This window comes from Typopeltis vanoorti, chromosome 12 (assembly GCF_054136105.1).
Source record: "Typopeltis vanoorti isolate ZY-2024b chromosome 12, IOZ_Tvanoo_1.0, whole genome shotgun sequence".
Classification (NCBI taxonomy): Eukaryota; Metazoa; Arthropoda; class Arachnida; order Uropygi; family Thelyphonidae; genus Typopeltis; species Typopeltis vanoorti.
The window spans coordinates 22,991,516-23,015,056 of record NC_143560.1 but is presented as its reverse complement, the minus strand read 5'-3'; the positions used below and the strand labels follow the sequence as shown (position 1 = coordinate 23,015,056).

Sequence of the window (23,541 nt, the reverse complement as noted above, 5' to 3'; positions counted from 1 at the left end):
TTACAAGTGGGGTCCCACAGGGCTCAGTACTGGGACCTATATTGTTTAACCTTTATATCAAGGACATTGTCTGTGGAATTCAAGGGGATATTCAGTTGTTTGCAGATGATGCAAAGTTGGGAAGGGTTATTAGTAATAGTGCAGATGTGGTAGCCCTGCAAGAGGATTTAAATAAGCTAGACAAATGGGCAAATTACTAGGGGTATCAGTGAAGGGCTTGAGGTTTGATACACATTGATGGGAGGCTGCATACTCTATTGGAGGAGCTGTACTGGAGGACACAGGAAGGACAAGAGATCTGGGGTTGATGATTGATAGAAACATGAAATTTAGGGAACACAGAGGATTTCTGCAATAATTAGAAGGATGCTGACCTGCCGAGGTAAAAGAGTTACCATTCCGTTGTATAAGACCCTGATCAGACCACACTTAGACTGTTGTTCTCAGATTTTGTCCCCAGGATTTTAAGGGGATAAATAAACTGTGGAAAGGGTGCAAAGGCAGATAACAAAGATGGTTTCAGGACTTTATAATGTTAGTTATGAGGATTGGCTGAGGGAATGCGGACTGCAGAGTTTGGTGGTTAGAAGAGGTGATATGATTGAGACTTTTAAACTATTGAGAGGTGGTTACTGAGTTGACACTGGTGAGTTCTTTCGTTTGGTTGAACAGCGGGAAGAAGTGATAACAAGGGGCCATCCCTGGAAATTACGAAAAGAAGCTGTGAGCAAGAGGGTGAGGAATGGTTTCTTTGCATGGAATGTGGTTGAACCGTGGAATGCATTGCCTGATAGAGTAGTGAGACACATTTAGTCCTTAAATGTAGACTTTGTGTTTCCTAGGAGGAACCTCCCATGATGAGTCTTGATATACTTTGTTTCCTGAGATGAGTGTTTTGACTCCATGGAGGCCTGAATAATAATAAGAAGAAGAAGAAAATCCTCATTGCCTATGCTGTTATTGATAATGATATCATCATGCTGTACAAATTTGAAATTGAAAGTAAACATCACTTAGTTTTAAGTTGGATAAAAATGGATGTTACATCAAAAAGAACGATACATAAGAAAGTTTTAAGAACAAACGAAAGTCAAGCATTTTTTCAGGTAAACTGTAGACTCCACTATACAAATATTATTCAAGAAAAAAATGAAAGAGGTCAAAAATAAGAACCAAATCTTAGAGTCTATGCAGCAAATTCGGAAGAACACATTGACTGGTTCATCTGGAGAGAGAGATATACATCAAGTTGTCTGCAAGAACAGAAAATAAGAACACCTTGGCAGAAGCAGTCCTGGAAAAGGAGAGAGAGCAAATAAGTCAGCAGATGTCCTAAAAGAATACAGCAAAAAATCAGAGCTAAGCTATATGAAAAAGCAGCTAAACAAAAGTCATGGAAGAACTTTGGTAAGAATACAGAAGATAAATATCAGGAAAGTGGCAAAATGTTTTGGAGTCATTGAAAAAGCTTAGATACTGTAAAAGGAATCAAAGATGAAAAAGGTAAGGCGACATGAAAACTTAAGATAAAATTATTTTAGATATAAGGAGTAATTACTTTGAAAGACTTAAATGAAACAAGCAGTGAGAGAATAGTAGTAGAAAATATTCCAGAGGAATACAAATAGGACTATATTAATACTTCAGTCATAAAAAAAATGATCAAAAGCCTAAATATGGAAAAACCACTGTAGTAGATGATATTATTGTTGTTATGATTCAGGCCTCCACAGAGTCACAAGACTCATTGTGGGAGGCCCATCCTAGAAAACACAACGTCTGTCATACCACTCCTTGAATTAATTGACTGTTTGTGCTCTCACCACTTTATCAGGCAATGCATTCCACTGTTCAACCACACTCTAAGCAGAGAAACTGCTCATCACCTCTTGCTCACAACTTCTTTTCATATCTTCTAGGGATGGTCCCTTATCCTCACTCCTTTCTCTTGTTAAATCAAAAAAAGAACTCCCCAGTGTCAACCCTGTAACTACTTCTCAACATTTGTGTAGATAAGCTTATATGTTAGTTAGACATACTTCTAATTTTTTAGGAAATGACAACATAAACAAAAATTTTAATTATAAAACTTTTAATTAATAACTACCTATATTTCTGCAATGTTTCATTGCAATCTTCAGGGATCACAAAATAATGATATGTGCATGCAGGCACTCATTATTACACTGCAGCAAGTACAAGTATGAAAGATTATTCCTTGAATCAGCCTCAACTCTGAAAAACTTCCCAAACCTCAACAAATTTTGATGCATGAGACTGCCCCAAATTTGGGAAACATACATACATTCTAAAGTCATCAGCCCAACAGCCAAGACAACCTAATTTAGGACCGACATCTTGCCTTTCTTCAGCCTCATTTGCTTAGTGTGAGTGCTTGCGTGCACATATCATTGTTTTGTGATCCCTGAAGATGGCAATGTAACATTGATGAAATATAGGTAGTTATTAATTAAAGTTTTTATAATTATTAATTTGGTTTACGTTGTTATTTTCTAAAAAATTAGAAGTACCACTCAACAGATCTTGCCACCCAATTCACACTGCCTCTCAAGTCATTCGTGTCCGCAATCACCATTATCTCATCCACCCTTTCACCTTGCTTAATTGCCATAGCCACATTTTTTATCATTCCTCTAGGCAAACACTCCTCACACATTTCTATCTTGCACAGTACGGATCATTGAGTCTCCATACATCACATCTCTTACCACTCTGTTTCTACCTTGCTGACCTGTATCCATCACTCTCTCTCTCTCTCTCTCTCTCTCTCTCTCCTCTAACACTTTCTTTCTTTGTTCCCCTACATATCTGTTGTCCTGTCATCTCTCCATCGCTGCTTACGGCACTTTCTCGCATTTTTCTGATTCCCTTTCTTTTACTTGTTCTCCTCTTCTCTCATTTACATAACTCTCTCTCATGCCTACTCTGATTTGCTTTGCATTCAGCATTTTCAGTTGCTTAATCTCTTCTTTCACACTGCTCAACTCATACTCGACCTGACTAAAAGTATTGCAGTGGGGCTACACTACTTCATTAGAATAATTAAGAGGGTGGGATACAATTCACTAATATATTATCTAATCCATCCCAATTTAAGGCTTTTTTTTTTTTTTTGCAAAATTTCAATATACTAATTCCTTGTATATTGAAATTTTGTCAAATGCATTTTCCTTGTTGAATGCATTTGACATCCCTGTTATAAAATATAAGCAAATTGATCAAAATTCCCTTTAGCAAACCTATGCTAGGCTTTATAAGCAGTCCTATCCATACTATCTCTCAGCTGTTGCTATCTTCACACCTGACATTTCTTCTATCCCCTCCATGTGAAGCTTTTGTTGTGGTGGAGGGGACCTCCCAGTGATGGTGCTGGCCCTTTTCAATCTTCCTCTTTTTCTTTGCTTATCTTTCTATATTCTTTCTATTATTGACCTACTGCTCTGACCAGCTGCCTTTGTAAGATATTGGAGAAAATGTTTAATGCCAGACTTTTCTGGTATTTAGAAAGCAACAATCTTTTCTCCAACATGCAGTGTGGTTTTCATACACAATTGTGCAACTTTGGACCATTTGGTCTATTTACAAACTTGTATAAGAGATGTATTCCTGAAGCAAGACCATCTGGTTTCAGTGTTCATTGACATGGAAAATGCTTATGACGCAGCATAATATGGCTTGGAGATATGGCATATTAAAAGACCTCTATAACCTAGGTCACAGGGGACACCTTCCTGTATTTATTAAAAACTTTCTGTCAAGGCAAGCTTTCCAGGTCAGAGTGGGAATTACCCTATCTCAGCCATATCATCAAGAACAAGGTGTTGCTCAAGGCTCTGTCTTAAGTTTAATGCTTCTTGCTATCAGAATTAATTCGATCACTGCACAGCTTCCTCCCATTGTAAGCAATGCTTTATATCCAGTTTGTCCAACCTGCGGGCCGTATGCGGCCCAGGACGGCTATGAATGCAGCCCAACAAAAAATCGTAAACTTACAAACTTTGAGATTGCGACTAAAAATACCATTAATAATACTACAAATACAATTTTAACATGCTATTAATTTATAAGTGATGAAATTTTGAATTTAACACGTTCTTTAGTAATGAGAGATTCATAAAATCATTCTGAAATAATTGTATTTATTCAAAATTGCCGCCCATGCGAGTAGTTACTTCTCGACATAATAAACGGTGCGCTAGAGCTCTTGCTTCCTACTTTTACCACGCAATAGATGTCTCTCTATGTGTGCGCCATGGGTATGCTGGTACAGCTTTCAATGTGCACTTGTAAACAGTCGAGTTGACAACAAAGAAAGGTGCAGATGTTACGTGTGTTTGTGGCAATTTGGCGAGTAATTTTTTTATTAGTAAAAATTTGCCGATTTGGTGATTATTAAACCTTGCTTTCTAATTTTCAATCTTTTTTTTTTTTTAAATTCCAGCATGGCTTCCACAGCATCTCCAAAGAAAACTGAATCAAAAAAAAAAAAAATATTGAAGAAGGAAGATTGTTCAACGAAAAGTGGACAGATGACTACTTTTTTGTCGAGGCAAATACTAAGGCAATCTGCTTAATTTGTAGGGAATTTGTGCCAGTTTTCAAAGACTACAATTTGAAAACACATTACATGCAAAAACATGCTGCGAAATTTAGTGTGTATCAAGGAATGTGTCGTAAAGACAAAATAGTGGAACTGAAAAAAAAAGTCTATCATCTGAACAAAGTTTTTTTTAAAAAATAACAACTGAAACAAATTCTATTGTAAAAGCTAGTTATGTGGTTGCAAACCTGATAGCAAAAAAATCAAAACCGTATGCCAATGGTGAGTTTATTAAGCAATGTATGGAAACTGTGACAGATATAATTTGCCCTGATAAAAAAGGGGATTTTTCTAAAATCAGTTTGTCTCACCAGACTATAGCCGGGCGAATTGATGAAATAGGAAAATCTATCAAAAAAGTTTTGGAGAGTAGAGTTGCTAATTTTAAATTTTATGCTTTGGCGATAGACGAAAGTACTGATGCTACTAAGACAGCTCAATTGGCAATTTTTATTAGAGGTATTGATGACAAATATAATATCACTGAAGAAATGGCTTCTTTAGTGCCATTAAAAGACACATCTAAATCAATAGATTTATATGAAGCAGTGAAAAATACATTAAAGCGATTTTCTTTGTCCATTGTGAACATATCTGGTATAGCTACTGATGGTACCCCGGCGATGATAGGTAAAAGAGATGGACTTGTAAAATTAATAGAAGACGATGCAATTGCCTCCCAAAATTTACGTATGATGAAATGAATGATATAATCACGTAATCACAAGAAAGATATTTATTTAACCAAATATTTCGGTCTGGAAATAGCAGACCATCGTCGGTGGTATTACAAGAACAGTTTAAAAAATATACAAGCTAGAATACTAACAATAGATCGTTGAAATATGATGAAATGTCACTGCATAGTACACCAAGAAAATTTATGCGCAAAAGCTTTAAAGATGGATAACATCATGCATATTGTTATCAAGGCTGTAAATTTCATAAGGGCCAAGGGATTGAATCATTGCCAATTCCAGGAATTCCTTAAATTTATGGATGCTGATTATGGATGGGGGGACATCATTTACTTTTTGGAAGTAAGATGGCTAAGTCGAGGTAAAATGTTGAAAAGATTTTATGATTTGCGAAATGAAATGAAGTCGTTTGTGGAATCAAAAACAAAATTTGTGCCAGAACTTGACGATGAAAACTAGCTCACAGATTTGGCATTTTTAGTAGACTTGACCGCTCATTTAAATGAGTTAAACATGCGTCTTCAAGGTGAAAACCAACTGATCGATACAATGTTTCACAAAACTATAACGCTGTTCGAAATGAAACTGAAACTATGGCAATCTCAAATTATGGCAAACAATTTTATGCATTTTGACACGTTGGCTAAACACGGGCCTGTGAACAACGAAAAATATGCAGCCTTGCTTTTCGATTTGATACAGGAATTTGAGAACAGGTTTCAAAATTTCCGGAAAAATCATCAATCTTTTGGTATATTTGTGACTCTATTTTCAGTCGACATAAACATATTACCTGCCAATTTTCAAATGGAATGCATAGAGCTACAATCTGACATTCAACTCAAAGAAAAATTTGATCATGTCTCTTTACTGGACTTCTATAAGATATATCTTCCCAGAGAAAAATATCCCTCACTTCACAATCATGCCTTATTCATGTGTCATTGCTATTTGGAAGCACCTACATTTGTGAGTAGCTATTTTCAAGGATGAAGCACACAAAGAATAAAACTAGAACCAAAATATCTGATGAGCACCTTGAGAACTCGCTGAGAATTGCAACTACTTCCATCGAACCAAATATCGAAGCATTAATGTCTCAAAAACAATGTCAAACATCTCACTAATTTCATGTTGCTGTCCTGTCTTTTACTTTTATAATAAAAAATTCATGAATTAATTAAGTTTAAATTATTTAAATATGTTAACTATAAATTCTACGTTTTTTTGCTCATCAGCTATTGTTAGTGTTAGTGTATTTTATGTGTGGCCCAAAACAACTCGTCTTCTTCCAATGTGGCCCAGGGAAGCTAAAAGGTTGGACACCCCTGCTTTATATGTTGATGACCTCACAATTCACTGTCACTGTCATAACATGAAGGTAATCAAAAGACAACTACCGCAAGCAAGCAATCATACCTCTCTAGTAAGGGGTTCAAGTTGCCAGCAGAAAAAAGTGACTGTGTACATTTCTCTCGAAAACACACTTTTCACCAGATTCTGAATTAAGAATGGGACAAACCGTTATTCCAGTAGCAAAAGAAGCCAAGTTCTTGGAACTCATCTTTGATAGGCAAATTACATTCCTTGCACACACATTTGTCAACTAAGAGAAAAGTGCAAGAGAGCATTTAATTTCCTTCAAACTTTATCTTCTGCTGAATGGGGGGTACAGATGAATCTTCATTGCCTTGTCTTTATCATGCATTTATACATTCAAAGCTGGATTATGGCTCTCAAGTCTATGGTTCTTCAAGGCAGAACAACCTGCAATGGATAGATCCTATTGGTGCCTTTTGTGTACACCCACTTAAAGCCTTTATGTTAAAGCAAAAGAACTGGCTCTGTCACTTAGACAAAAACAGTTGTCTGTTAATTATGCTGTAAAAAAAAAAAGTCTCTTCCAGAGCATCAAGAGCAATGGACTAGTCTCTTTTCTCAGAATTGGGAAGCTCAATATCACACACACATCAGAGTGCCATTCATCCTTTTGGTATGCTTGTTAAAGAGACTATGCATGAATATGACAACATTGCCTGCACCAAACATAACAGCATCCCTCAATGGTAGGTTTACACTCCATCCTGCAGCGTTTTGCTTCATCAACTACAGAAGTCTCATACTCTGTCATTTTTCTATCTGCAAGTGTTTAATGCACATAAGACGGTCCATTCTGGTTTCTTGCCCGTGTATACTGGTTTGTTCAAGAATTGACACCTCTGTTGGCTGTACTCTGTATTTTATGACATTACTATCTCCAACCAGATCTCATTTGACTTCAGTAATTATACAGCAGACTTGTTTGCCATTCAGCTCACACTTGTGCATATAAAAGAAAACCACTATCAAGAATCTGTAATTTATACAGACTTATTGAGTTCTTTATAGCCTATCTCCTCTCCTGTGTATTATCTTCATCCAGTGTTGTGTGAGGTGTTATACCTGTTGTACAAAATGAAGACCCTTAATTTTGATATTTGGTTGTGCTAGATGCCCAGCCACATTAGAATTAAGGGAAATGAGACAGCTGATGCAGCTTCTAGATCAGCTGATACCATGTACTGTTTGACAGCACCATATAGAGACTACAGACAGTTTATAAGATCATAGCTAATTGCCCAGTGGCAGTCATCATGGCAAGAAGCACTGACAAACAAATTACATAATATGGAGTCTGAAATCAAGCACTGACAGTCTATCAACATAAAAACAAAAGTGATGAATTTATTCTTACTAGGCTTCGCACACAGGTCACAGTCATCTCACACATTCTTATTTACTGAGGGCTGATTACCTACATATGTGTGAAACACTTGTCTCACCATTTGTCACATTATGGTGGAGTGTCAGTTCTTTGCATGAGAGAGGAATACTACTTTTACCTATTTAGCCATATACACTCAGGGAGATGTTGTCACTCAGAAAAATTACATGATTTTTTTAACTTTTTACAAAGAATTAATTTATACAAACACATTTGATTATAAATTTTATTTGTATGTAATACTTCATTTTCTAAACTTAATTTTTGTATATACATATTATTTATTAATTTATCTCTCACTGATTATTAATACCTTGTGTATTTCTTAATCTTTGCTATCTTATAGCACGGTATGACCTTTGCTGTCCTTCTACCAATAAACCAACCAACCAATGCTTTTGCTTCTCTTCTATATCTTTATCTCTCATATTTTTCTCCATATACAACTACTCTCCTTGCATCTCAGGTCAATCTATTCTTAATTGATTAAGCATACACATTCACAACACTTCCTGCATCCAGTCTCCTTATGCTGTGTCTCCTTGTTCACACCCACTCTTTCCTCTCATTTGTCTTTATTCTCATTCCTCATTCTCATCTCTAACCTGTATCCATTTGGAAGGTATCTCATTATCCTGTTCTTTCATATCCTCTCTTACTTCTCACATTTCTTGTTTACTTCTTTCATTACATTTCCCTCCTGCAACAGCCTCTGTAATTAGCTCACACCAAATAATCTATTCAAATATAATTCATCCCTCTGATACAGAGCTCTCTTTCCAGAGCTCTACCAGTATACCATTCATGATCTTTGTATCTCAGTTCTCACTATTATACTGGTCAACACACTATCTTTCCTCTGATACTGACCATTTTTTTTTTACCACACTATTTATCCTTCACTCTCTCTTCACTAATCTCCTGATATCCATCCTCATGGTCTCCTTCTGTCCAGCAAAATCATTCATTCTTACAACTGGCATCTTTCTTGCTCATGTAATCCTCATCCCAAGCATCAGTCACCCTGTTAATCATTCCTTATGAAAAATAAACATTGCATACTTGCTCATAATAAAATCTCCATAAAGCACCACTCTTGAGTTGTTTGTTTTCTCTTTCTTGTGGCTATTTTTTGCTGAAGTCTTTTATACTCTCCCCCTTTATATCCACCAGTCATCTAATTTCATGCTGCATACACTTCATCTCATTTCTCACCTTTACCAACTGCATTTTCAAATATTACACTATTAGTTGCATTCACTACACCTACATTACCTTGCTTACTGGCACTTGTAATCCTTTTCTTTCCAGAAGTCACACTCGCTTATCTTGCAACAGTCATGTTATTTTTCTTAGTGATAGTTACCCTCTCTTTCTTACTGTCAGTCATGCTCTTTTTTACTAATACTACAATCCGTTGTTCACTCTTCTGCCTATTACTGCTCACTGTCTTATACTCCTCACTGCCTTCTATCCATTATTTAATATCATTTACTCCTCAGTCCCTACCCTCATTCAATAAGCCTTCAATCCATCAGAATATCACATTTTCTTGCTTTTCTTATTTCCCTCTAAACTTACACATCGCAGGCATATATATATATATATATATTGCACTTCAAAATATTAAATTATCATCCACATCATGGTACACCAAGGATGTGGTAATATGACAGAAATCACATTTCTTCAAAACTTTGGAAAAGAATTATCCTAAATGAATCTGTTTCAGATAGAGAGAGAGAGAGAGAGAGGACAGCAATAGAGGGGATAAACAAGGAGAAAGAGAAATCTGTTCTATGGGTTTTGGAGTTGAACTATGAAAGGGATGTTGAGTGGTTACTGCATGTGTTTTGATGGATTTAACAGAGGAATTATTAATGCCAGTTCAGATGAACATTAGCCATAGTAGAAAGCGGAAATCCATCTGCAGAAGTCACAGGATAAGCCAAATGATTGGGGGCGTATTTAATAGACCCCTATGCCAGACCATGTCAAAAGCCTTGGAGACATCAAGAGTGACCACCTGATTCTCACCAAATTTTTCCATGATGTTTATCCAGAGATGAGTGACATGACATAGGTCACTCATCTCTGGAGTGAGACGTGCTTGTAGTTTATTTCAGCAGATAATTTTTTTGCATATTGTCTTCTCTTTACAATGTCTACTTCTGTATTTTAGAATTTTAGTGAGTTGTTGAAACTTCCCTTGTTAGTGCAGGAAATCAATTCAGCAATAAAAAAATTTTGAATAAACAGTGATCAACATTGAGGTCATTATTTTTTCATACTGGTATTAAATTGATCAAATAGGCAGTATGGATAGGAATTAGAAAGAGTTAGGAATATTTATTCAATGTTGCAATGCTCAATTATTATTTTTATTATTATTGTTGTTTTGCTGTTGTTTGTTTGTCAGTTTGTGTGATTCAGGAAAAAGAGTTATTATGGAAAAATAATAAGAACATGAAATGTAGTGTTCATGACAAACATATAGATATATCTGTGTATACTGTATGGAGCTTACTACATGATTATGCAGCATAATAAAAACAAGCAAAAAACATTCTTTATATACAAAATTCAGAAATAATACAAACTGAATGTTATTTTATTTTTTTTAGAAGTGGATACACTAAGTAATGGAATTGGAGGAGGATGTCAAAGCAGTCCTTGTGCCTTTGGCTGTACTCCCACTGGTCCAAACGGATTTACTTGTGGTTGTCCTGATGGTTATCAAAGAATCGGACAAGGGTAATTAACATAAATTATGACTATTTCCAAAAAATTATTAATCTATTTATTTCTGTTTAAATTTTTGCTGCTGTTTCTGGATATAATAATAATCAAGATTTTAGTATATCTGAAATTATTATTCATGCTGTTGTTTAATGGAAAAAGACAAGAACTATAACTCTTGTAAACAAGAAGTTTAATTATTATCGAAAGATGAGATGATATCTTATGTCAGACTATCATATCTGACATTACATATGATAATATCTTATATTAGATAATTTTTTATATATGACTCCCACTCACCAAAGGTTATAAACCTATAGTATATTAAAGAAATCTTTAGTCCACCCATAGTAATCTATGAGTGAGCTAAGTATTTTTTTTCCAATTTTTATTATTATTTTTATTTTTTTACGCAATCTGGAAACTCTGCTCTTAGCAAACAGACATGGAACTTTTTCAAGCTTCCAATAAGCAGGGCATCAGTCTCACACTTAAAATTACTTCATAAGATAATACATTTAATCAAAATTTGCACCACTGACAGCTGAAGCATGGTATGGCTAATGGAATTGGATCTAAGCCATTTGTTATTAACCACATATTGGTTGTGATTTTTCTACCACACCTGCACTTGCCCAATCACCTTAATTACTATGCACTACATATATTCACTCAGTCTCAAGTATCCCACTCACATCCCGATCTGTTCCATTTCTATGCTAATCATCCCCATACACACATTCACTACTACTACTCCTAACATCTATTCTCCCTATGCCATGTTTCCCTGTCCATCCGAGCTTCTCTCACTCCCCATTCTCTCTTCATCTCTCACAATTTACTGTTTCCATTGCCAATCACTTCAGTCTCTTCAATACTACTCTCCTGATGTTTCTCTTTACTTCTTATTTCAGATCTTTTGCTTTCATCACACACTCCACTTCCATCTAGCAACAATTTCTTGAGGTATATGTTTCTGTATAATGGGAAGGTTCTACCTTATTGATTCTGGGAATTTGTATTTGGACATAGTTTCTATGTTCCTGCAGGCAGATATTGGTGGTTCATCCTGTTTGTCCAAAATAGGAAAATTAACAGAGGCAAGGAAAGCTCAGGATGGTCTAGGTCAGGATTTCTCAACCTGTGGTATGTGGAAAAAGATTTGGTAGTACATGAATAATGGATGGTTGAATTTTTTAAATTTATGAAATTTTGAAAAGTAATATATTAAAATTCCCCTCTCCCAAAGATAAATAATTTTAGGTTTGACCCATCTTTTTACAGTCTAGCGAGAGTTGAGAAATGTGCAATTGTCAATTTTGTGTGTTCAACCTCCAAAGAGTTAGCTATATATTTCTCGGAAACTTAAAATCATGAGTAAGTCTTATCTCACACTGTTTTTTATTATTATTATATTATTAACATCTGACCTCCTTGGAATCAGAGACTCATACCTTAAACTGATTCAAAGTGTCTATATTCACAACATACTCAGGCACTGCATTCCACTCACCAACTGCTCTCCGTGTAAAGAACCTACTGCTCACTCCTCTTCTCACACCCTCCTTATACAGTTTCCTGGGATGATCTCTTGTTCTACTCCCCTTCTCCCATTCTATGAAAAATTTCTTCCATATGTACCTGATAACAAACCCTGACTAACTTATATGTTTCAATCATATCTCCCCCCCCCCCTCCTCCTATTTACAGGGCTTTGCAATTTACATTCTCTTAATCTGTTGTCATACTCCATATTTGAAAGGCCACAGACCACCTTTGTAAATTTTCTCTGAACTCTTTCTAACATATCCTCGTCACCATGAAAACCCAGTGATCAAATCTGTGCACAATAATCCATATGAGGCCTAATCAAGGTGCCATATACAATGGCATCATAACCTCTTTATTTTTGCATGTCAGGGTACACCACATCATTGACATTATCCAATGTGAAATCTTCACAACTTGTGCAATGTGGACCCGAATTTCAGGTTCTTGTGAATCATATGACCATCCTTTAAAGTTCCCCCACCAAGTGTATACTTTTGCATCCCATCATTGCTTACCAGATTTCAAAACCTTACACTTTGCAACACTGAATGACAGTTCCACTTACCTGCCCATTCATGCAATCTATTCAAGTCTTCCTGTAAGGCCACAATATTAGCTTGACTCTGCATTGCTCCCCCAAATTTTTCATCATCTGCAACAGCTACATATCACCAGTTAAACCCATCTTAATATCATTAGTATACAAATTGAACAACAATGATCTCAAAACTTATCCCTGCAGCACACCACTAGTAACCTTCCTCTTTTGGGATATTGAACACCATATGCTACTTTCAGATTCCTATCTGCCAGTCAGTCATTGATCCAACTCAGAAGTCTGTTATACATTTTAATTTATTTAACAGCTTGTCATGTGGCAGTCTATCAAAAACTTTAGCAATATCTAAGTATACCATTGTATATGCATCTCCCTTGTCCAAGATATTTATCACCTTGTTATAGTATATAAGTAAATAAAAAATGATCTCCCTTCAACAAATACATACCAATAACCACAGAGAATACTGCTGTTATCAACTCATTTCTGTATCCTACTTCTTATCGATCTCTCTCTCTCTCTCTCTGGTACCTTCATCACAAAGGATTATTATTATTATTATTATTATTATTAAACAAGACCTCATGGAGTCAAAGACTCATCTAGGAGGTCCTTTTATCTCACACACATCTCATCATACCGTGTCTTAAACACATTCAAACTCCTTGCAGACACCACACTCTCAGGCAAGGCATTCCAATCACTCACAATTCTGCATGAAAAAAATCTGCCTCTCACTCCCCTACTCACACCCTCTTTATACAGTTTCCAGGGATGACCTCTGGTTCTCCCCTGATCTCCCACTATTCGCTGTAGAACTTCTCCACCATTGATCCTATAGCAACCCCTTACCAACTTGTAGGTCTCTATCATATCTCCCCTCTTCCTTCTCTCCACTAGTCTCTGCAAATTACATCTTTTCAATCTTTCCTCATACTCGACATTCCAGAGGTCAGAAACTACCTTTGTCAGTCGCCTTTGGACCCTTTCCAACATCTCTTCATCCTTCTGAAAACCAGGTGACCAAATCTGGGCACAATAGTCCATGTGTGGCCTAATCAAAGCCTTATACAATGGAACAAGAATCTCCCTACTTCTACACGTCAGTGTCCTCCTCATCATTCCCAGAAGGATTAGCTTATAATTTGTAGCCACAGCCTTATCACCACCTTTATACAGTGGAACAATTTTACCTTCTTTCCACTCATTGGAACCTGTCCTGTTGTAAGACTGTTATTAAACAGGCATACAACAGGACAGGCATACCAATGCTACTGCCAATTCCCTGAAACATTCTCTTAAAATGTGTGGTCACATGTCATCAAATTCTATCACCTTATTCACATCAAAGTTATTTATTTCCTCAAATATCTCCTGCTTTCTCACAATTAAGCCATCCTCTCCTCTGTACTCTACACTTAAGTTTATCATGATTTCACTCTGATGAGGATGAAACACCCTAATAAATTGATCACTGAATAACTCTAACTCAGCAATGTCTTCTGCAGCAGTTACCATTCTACCATTTTCATCCATTAGCATTATCTTATCATAATCATTCTTCCTTCTACTTGTCACATATCTAAAAAATTCTCTAGGGTTTTTCTTCTCTTGATTTGTTAATTTCTGCTCATGCTGTACTTTTGTTGTCCTTACTAACTGAATCACTCTCCTCGCTTTTTCTTTATACTCTTCATGTAACTGGTTACTACTATTATTCATCTTGGCCGCACCTCTGAAGTGCCTCTTCTCTCAGATTTCATGCTTAAGCCCCCTCATTCACCCATTTTACACCTACCTTATTCAGCCTTTTGACCTTTGGAATAAATTTGCACATCGATGCTGTCATGTATTTCTTTGTCAGTTCCCAAGAAGGATTTATTTCCTTACTGCTCAACTCCTCATTCCATGCTATAGCTCCAAGCTCTCTCCTAAGTTTGTCATAACCACCAGCCTTGTACTTCCACATATATCCTTTCCTCACAAGTCTGCATATGGCTATCCACAACCCAGGTAATCACTTCATGATCACTCTCACCAACTGGAGAAAAGTGCAGAACCCCACTCATATCCTCTGATGAAATGATCAGATCAAACACTCTCGATCCTCGCATGCCTTTCTTTACATGCTGCCTGTGATGTTTTCTCTCAAGAACTTAGAAATCCATTTTCCTTATCCCCAAATGCTTTTTCTTCATTCCACTCTATACTGCCATAATTAAAATCACCCATAATAATTACCCTTCCTTTGTTCACTTACCTACATTGTTTATACATTTATTCATCACCACCCTCCACATTCTCTGGCCTATAGCAACATCCAACTAGATATGTTTTCCTGTCAACTTCCTCCTAACACCACACTGCCTCATAACCATTGCCATTATTTCTCTTTTTCGTGTCTACCTTATGTGGATATAATTATCCTGCTATTGCCTGCAGCACTCCGCCTCCCTTCTTGTCCTTTCTATCCTCGCAAAAAATACTGTACCTTTTAATTTCTATTCCTATTAGGTTATCATCTTCATTCAATGATGTTTTACTTATTTCCATGATTTTGGAACTAATAAACTCAGTCAGTGAAATCATTTCATCTCCTTTATTTTTGATAATTCTGGCATTAGTAAATAATCATAGCAGTTCACTTTAAGGTCTATAACCAGTCCTACCCAAGCCACTTATTGGTTGTGATTTTCCCACCATACCTGACCTTGCCTAGTCACTTTTATCACTGCTTACCACATATATCCACTCAGTCTCAACTTCCCCACCCACATCCCAATCTATTCCATATCTGTGCTGATCATCCCCATACATACATTCACTACTACTTCCAACATTTACTCTCTCTTTGCCATGTCTACCTGCCCATCTGGGGTCCCTCTCTGTTTCCCTGTTCCTCTTGCATTCCCATTCTCTCTTCATCTCTCACACTACTACTGTTTTCATTGTCAAGCACTTCTGTCTCTGCAGTACCACTCTCCTGATTTTTCACTTCATTTCTTACTTTTGATCTCTTGTCTGCATCACTCACTGCACTTCCATCTAACAACACTTTCTCCACTGCACTCACTCCAAAGCCATTCAAATGTAGTCTATCGTCTGTATAATTCCATTCTTCCCTCAAATACATGCCATCATTCACAAACTGTACTCGCTTCTTTTCACACTGCTCCACTAGCATGCCATTCATGAATCTAACTCTCCATCTCAACTCATCAATGTCATACCTTGACAACACACTGACAACCTTTCCCAGTAAACTGTTATCTTTCACTCTTCTCAATAACCTCCTGATATTCACCCCTACATTCTCCTTGTGTTCAATTAAATCATTTGTCCTCACAGTCACCACTAATTCTCTTGCTCATTTCCTCCTCATGTCTGCCCAATTATCTTCCATGAATTATCTTTCTCCCTCCTGGATCTCACACCTTATGAACTCTCTCATTAATCAGTCCTCCAATAATAGAATCTCCATATACTGCTATTCTCAAATCACTCATTACCTCTTTTACCCTTTTTTCTTTCATTCTACTCTTTTGCACACTTTCATTTGTTTCCACTAAACATTCTAATATCACTCTGCATATTCCTCATTTTAATTATTATTATTATTATTATTATGGGTATCTCCATGCAGTCAGTAGACTCATCGTGGGAGACCCAAACTATCGAAACAATATCTATCATATCTGTTCTTGAATTCATTTACAGATGAAGAACTCACAACTGAGTCAGGTAATGCATTTCACTCAATCACCACCCTTAAGGCAAAAAACCCTTGTTCTCACACCCTTGTTAACCACACTCTTCCGTAATATCGAAGGATGAGATGCCCTCTTGTTCTTCCATCACTATCACACAGCTTAAATATTTCCCCTATATCAATCTTATAAAAACCTTATAAAAAACGAGGGCGCTAGTGGGCCAAGCGGTATGGACGCGATTTGAAGAGCTCCTGATTCAGATAAGTTTTACTAGGAATAATTAAGTATATATGCGTAATTGTTTAAGTAAGAGCGGCTGTAAACGTTGTACGCTACCAATATTATTAGTATGGGGGTTTTTTCTTGCCTAAACTAAATACGAAATCGTTATTATTACACCTAGTAACCTGCAGAGAAAAAAAAAAAAAAATGGCGGCGGCATTGTCATTCCATGATTTTAATTTAGATTTCAGTCGTTTCGTTAAGTGTGAGGTCTGTTATATGTATTCCTTCCATTACATAAATGATTTGTGGATGTTTAGTGCGGATGGAAGAAGGGTGTGTGCAAAGTGTGACCTGAATGAGGAATTGATGAATGCGAATATGAAATTGATGACAGAAAGTTCTAGTACCGATTGTGTCGCGAGTGCACGTTAGAAAGAGGATGGTGAGAAAGAGAGGCGAAAAAATGTTAAAAAATCAGGAAAAAAGAAAAAGAGCGATTTGACAACCGTAACGGATGTTAAAAGGGACGAAAGTGAGGCGGAAAGAAACGAAATTGAGAGAACGAATGAAAGTAGAAATGGCGTGATGCAGAAATCGCAAGTAAAAAAAATCGAAAGAATGAATGATAGCGAAAAAAGAATGCATGATGGCGAAAGTTGGACGCATGTTGGAACGAAAGTACTGAACCAAAGAAAGATGAATGACAGTAAAAGTGAGAAGAATGATAGCGAAAGTTGGACGCATGTTAGTTCGAAAGTATGGAAACAAAGAAAGATAAATGAGAGTGAAAGTGAGAAGAATGATAGTGAAAGTTGGAAGTATGTTGGACCGAAAGTACAGAAACAAAGAAGGATGAATGAGAGGGAAAGTGAGAAGAGGGGGTTGAGAGTTAGAAAGTTAGAAAGATTTAATGATAGAGAGAATGTGTCGCGAGGTTTTCAGAAGGTGAATTGGATTGGATGAAGCAAGAAATGAAATGGATGCGGAATGAAATTAAGAGAATTCAGGTCAAAACTATTAAAATAAATCATGATGGCATGAAAGAGTTAATGAAAGATGAGCAAGTGGCGTTGTATGGCGACTCCATTATTAAAGGTGTGCTAGAGGATAAATGCACAAGGTATGTTTTCCAGGCGGTAAAATGAGTAGAGTGATTGAGGCATTGAATATGAGGCGGGAGCGAGCAAAAGAGTTAATTGTATTAATTGGTACAAATGATTTGAGAGAGAACAAAGAGCATGTCAAAATGAATGTCAGGAGACTGCTTGGAAAGATAAAAGAGAATAGTGTGACAGGAAGGGTAGTCAGTATGTTGCCTAGGTATGATTGTGGTGAAATGAGGCGGAGAGCAAGGATTATGAATGATCTGGCTGAAATGTGTGAGGAGATGGGAGTACAGTTTGTTAATGTGTGGAATGAGTTTGAGGGACGAAGTGAGCTGTATGGGAGCGATGGACTGCATTTGAGTGGTTATGGTGTGAGTCGCTTGGAGAGACTGCTGCTGGAAAGTAGAGAAGTGAATACAGAGAATGAATCAGATCGAGAGGGGGGTGATGTGGAAGAGCAGGAGAGTAAGACAGGAGAGATTGAAGAAGCGGAAATGAATGGGGAAGTGAGTGGTATGAGTATAGAAAATGAGAGAATGGGTGTGCAAGAGGAGCAGGGAAACGGGGAGGCTCAGGGTGGACAGGGGTACACAGCGTGAGAAAGGTGAAAGCTCCAAGAGGAGGTGAGAGCATGTGTAGGCAGGAAAGTAATGGGACGATCAGGGATCAAGAGGAAACAGATGGAATTGCAAAATGTTCTAAAATGAAGAAGCAGAAAGGGAAACTGCCCCAGTCCAGCATGGAGAGATCACATCGAGTGAGTGGTATCAGTGGAACTAGCTGTAGATCCAGAAATGAGTTGTTCTGTTTGTATACCAATGCTAGAAGTATAAGAAACAAGGCGAATGAAATGGTTGCACTAATTGCGTCTGTGCACCCAGAGATTGTTGGAATAAGTGAGACATGGTTAGTTGAGGACGACATCCTGACAGGAATAGAGATGGAAAGGTATGATGTGTTTCGGGAGGATAGAAGGGGTAAAAAGGGAAGGGGAGTGCTGTTGATGATAGAGAAAGAGTTATGTCCATACAAGGTAGAGATGCAAGAGGGAAATAGTGCCAGTGGTTTTGAGGCAGTATGGTGTGAGATAGAGGTGAATAGAATCAAATACTTGGTGGGATGTTGTTATAGACCTGGTAATGTGGATGGTGGTGATAGTGAAATGTATAGTCAAATAAGCCAAGCAAATAAGAAAAGGGTGATCATTATGGGTGATTTTAATTATGGCAATATAGGCTGGAATGAAGAGATAGCAACTGGAAGTAAAGAAAATGAGTTTCTTGAGTCTTTGAGGGATAACTTCCTCAGACAGTATGTAACAGAGGGCACACAAGGATTAAGGGTCTTGGATTTGGTCATCTCATCGGAGGATGTAATTATCAATGAGGTGTCAAATCATCCACCAGTTGGTGAAAGTGACCATGGGGTGATTAACTGGGTGGTTGCCAGCAGTGCAAGGACCCCTGTGAAAAAAGGGTATATGTGGAACTACAAGGGGGGTGATTATGAAGAGCTCAGGAGACAGCTTGCAGGTGTAGCATGGAATGAGAAGTTAGCTGGAAAAGAGATCAATGCAGCTTGGGGGATTTTCAAAAACTTCTTAGTAGATGCAATGTCTAAATGTATACCATGGGTGAGAAGGTTAAATAAGGTAGGTGTGAGATGGATGAATAAAGAGATTAAGCATGCAATACAGAGAAAAAGGGCATTGTGGAGGCAGCATAAGAGAAGTGGAAGTAACCAATTTCATGAGGTCTACAAAGACCAGGCAAGGAGGGTGGCTTGGTTGGTGAGAGTAGCTAAAGAGAGGTATGAACAGCAGTTAGCTAATGAAGCCAAAAAGAATCCTAGGGAGTTCTTTTGATATGTAGCCAGCAAAAGAAAGAATGATTATGGAAGGATGACATTGATTGGAGGAAATGGTATAAAGACAGCTGTTGCAGAAATGTGTGGTGGAGATACTTAATGAGCAGTTCATAAAGATCTTTCAATCTTGTGAATGTGACTTCATGGAGAGATTAAGGGCAGTTGATGATGGGGAAGAGAGACTGACTGTAAGTGAGCAAGAGGTGTTTGGGGAGTTGAGTAAACTAGATGTTAATAAGGCTGTGGGACTTGATAATATATCACTGCGTATTCTGAAGGAATGTGCCAGAGAGTTGACACCTACCTTGACATATTTTTTTAATACGAGTCTTGCACTTGGTCAAGTCCCTAAAGAGTGGAAGGAGGGCAAGATTGTGCCACTTCATAAAGGAGTTGATCGAACTCAAGCATCAAACTATAGGCCTATCTGTGTGTCGGGTGTTGTGGTTAAGTTGTTGGAGAAGCTTGTGAGAACTAGGATCCAGAGTTGGGTTGACAACAATGGTATAATCTTTGATGGACAGCATGGATTTGCTAAAGGGAGGTCATGTTTTAGTAATCTACTTACTTATTACAATAAAGTGACTGCTTCCTTGGACAGAGGAGAAGGATACACAGTAATATACTTGGATTTCACAAAAGCTTTTGATAGAGTTCCTCATGATAAGTTGACAGTCAAACTAGAGCAGATGGGGTTGGATATTAGATTAGTGCATTGGATTGGAGACTGGCTATCTGATAGGTATCAACAAGTTGTGTATGGGGGTGCAATATCCAGGAAAAGGAAAGTCACTAGTGGAGTGCCTCTGGGGTCTGTTTTAGGGCCATTACTATTTAACTTGTATATTAATGATATTGGCGAAGATTTGGATGGAGATATTCAGTTGTTTGCAGATGATGCAAAGTTGGGATGAACCATAAAGAGTAGTGAAGATGTTGTGACCTTGCAAGAAGACTTGAATAAATTGAATGATTCGGCAAGCAAATGGGATGTGAGTTCAATGTTGCAAAATGTAAGGTTTTAAAATTTGGAAAACAAAGATGGGATGCAGAATTTATGCTTGGTGAGAATATATTGTTGGAAGTAGAGGAAATAAGAGATCTGGGGGTGATAGTGGATAAGGATCTAAAATTTAGGGGACACATCGCCAAAATTGTGAAGACAACACAAAGACTTCTGGGAATGATGAGGAGGACACTGACGTGTAGAAGTAGGGAGATTCTTGTTCCATTGTATAAGGCTTTGATTAGGCCACACATGGACTATTGTGCCCAGATTTGGTCACCTGGTTTTCAGAAGGATGAAGAGATGTTGGAAAAGGTCCAAAGGCGACTGACTAAGGTAGTTTCTGACCTCTGGAATGTCGAGTATGAGGAAAGATTGAAAAGATGTAATTTGCAGAGTCTAGTGGAGAGAAGGAAGAGAGGAGATATGATAGAGACCTACAAGTTGGTAAGGGGTTGTTATAGGATCAATGGTGGAGAAGTTCTACAGAGAATAGTGGGAGATCAGGGGAGAACCAGAGGTCATCCCTGGAAACTGTATAAAGAGGGTGTGAGTAGGGGAGTGAGAGGCAGATTTTTTTCATGCAGAATTGTGAGTGATTGGAATGCCTTGCCTGAGAGTGTGGTGTCTGCAAGGAGTTTGAATGTGTTTAAGACACGGTATGATGAGATGTGTGTGAGATAAAAGGACCTCCTAGATGAGTCTTTGACTCCATGAGGTCTTGTTTAATAATAATAATAATAATAAAACCTTTTAGTAATTTAAATGTTTCTATCATAACCCCTCTTCTTTGCCTATCAGCTAACCTCTGCAATCGACAAGCTCTCAATCTATTAATGTAGAGAGCATTTTTTACATCACTCACCAACTTAGTCACTCTTCTCTGAACCCTCTCTACAACCTCCTCATCCCCAAGGAATCCAAGTGACCAGACTTGAGCACATTAATCCAAATGTGGAAGTATCAATGCCTTATAAAGGGAAATAATAACCTATTTATCTCTGGATGTTAGTGTGTTCTTCAATAACCAAGTAATCCTATATGCAATCTTGGACACCTTAGCAATATGTCCCCTGACCTTCATCTCCTTATCCACCAACCCCAAGTCCCTAGCCTCATCGATCTCTTGGAGTACTGTTCCATCAATGTACAGGGTGTTCAGGATAAATTTGACAGTTTCGTAAGGAAAAAGAAAATCTTCTTTGTATTTATTAAATTTAATGAATTGACAAAAAACATTACAGGCAGAGTTAATTACAATACTATCAACAAGATTTACTCAAAATAACCACCATTAGCATCGATCACAGCTTCAATCCTGCTTCGGAACCTCGAACAAGCTGATGCTACAGTCTCCCTGGGAAGGGCCGCAAAAACTGTTTTAATTTTATCCATTAACTGGGCTTTTGTATTACTGGAAGTGTGATTGGTGTCTTTTTCAACTGCGCCCCATGCAAAATAATCCATGGGGTTAAGGTCTGGGGAGTTTGGAGGCCAAACATTTGGACTGGTGAAGTCGTAGAAATTTTCAGACAACCATTTTTGACTTTTCCCAGAGGTGTGGCAAGGGGCCGAATCCTGCTGCCATACATACGGCCTACCATTGGCTACCCTTGTTATCCAGGGCTTGACTACAGTGTTTAGCAACTCCACGTAGCCATCTGAAGTCAACCTGAGACCCTCTTGGAAAAAATGCGGAGGCATCACATTGCCTTCAGAGGATACACATCCGAAAACCATCACAGTTTGGGGAAATTTAGTCTGCATTACACGAGGAATGTCCTTTGTACTGTATGCAAGCCATCTGTTATTCTGCGTGTTGTGTTTTTGATCCTGGCAAAAGTTTTTCTCATCGGAAAAGAACCAGATTGTTTGTGGTTCCGCAGGATGTTTCACTTTGCTTAGAAGTTTCTTCGCGTTTATCAAACGTTTTTCACGGGCCTTTTCTGTAAGCAGCTGACCTTTGCGGCACTTGTATGAGTAGTAGCGGAGGTCTTCATTGAGTGCAAGCTTCATAGTAGAGGCTGCAACATTCATTTCACATGACAAAGCCCGAATTCCAATGCCAGGGATCTTCAACACCTGTTCCTGCAGATTTGCGAGGAATTCTGCTGTACGAACGCAATCAGATCGTCTGCTAGGGATCTTTCTTCTTGCTACATCCTCGTAGTCACCATTGCAAGTCTCTAGTTCATGCCTGATTGTTTTTACTGTATTCAGGGAGCATTGGGCAGCAGTCGAAATATCCTTATTTTGATGGCCGGCACGAATCATCATGATACAAGTTATTCTCTTCCATGATTCAGGTGGGTTCCAGCTATCCATCCTTTCTGACATCTTGTATATGAATGAAGAAGGGTCCAACCTTTTAAATGAAGAGAAGTGTGTGTTAATACATGTAACTTACGGAAAAATATAATTAATTATAAATATGTCAAATTTATCCCGAACACCCTGTAGTACACAGCTGGCAATCTTTTAATACCAAAATGCATAACTTTACACTTTTCCACATTGAACTGATATTTATTTAAATCATCCTTCAAACTCTCAACATCAGCTTGATTTTTTGATTGCGCTACCCAACTTTGCATCATCAGCAAACAACTGAATATCTCCCTTTAAGCCATTTCCTATATCATTTATGTACAAATTAAACAATAACAGCCCAAGCACAGAGCCCTGAGGCACAC

At 37.7% G+C, this 23,541-nt stretch overlaps 1 protein-coding gene across 1 annotated transcript in view; it reads left to right on the top strand.

The window, feature by feature from the left end:
• The window catches only part of LOC150100631 (fibrillin-1-like), a 1,594,375-nt gene that overhangs the window by 1,488,554 nt on the left and 82,280 nt on the right, over positions 1-23,541 (top strand). Inside the window, exon 64 of the mRNA XM_090401848.1 lies at positions 10,708-10,837. Within this exon, the coding sequence (XP_090257974.1) occupies positions 10,708-10,837 (130 nt within the window). The remainder of the gene's footprint in view (positions 1-10,707; positions 10,838-23,541) is intronic.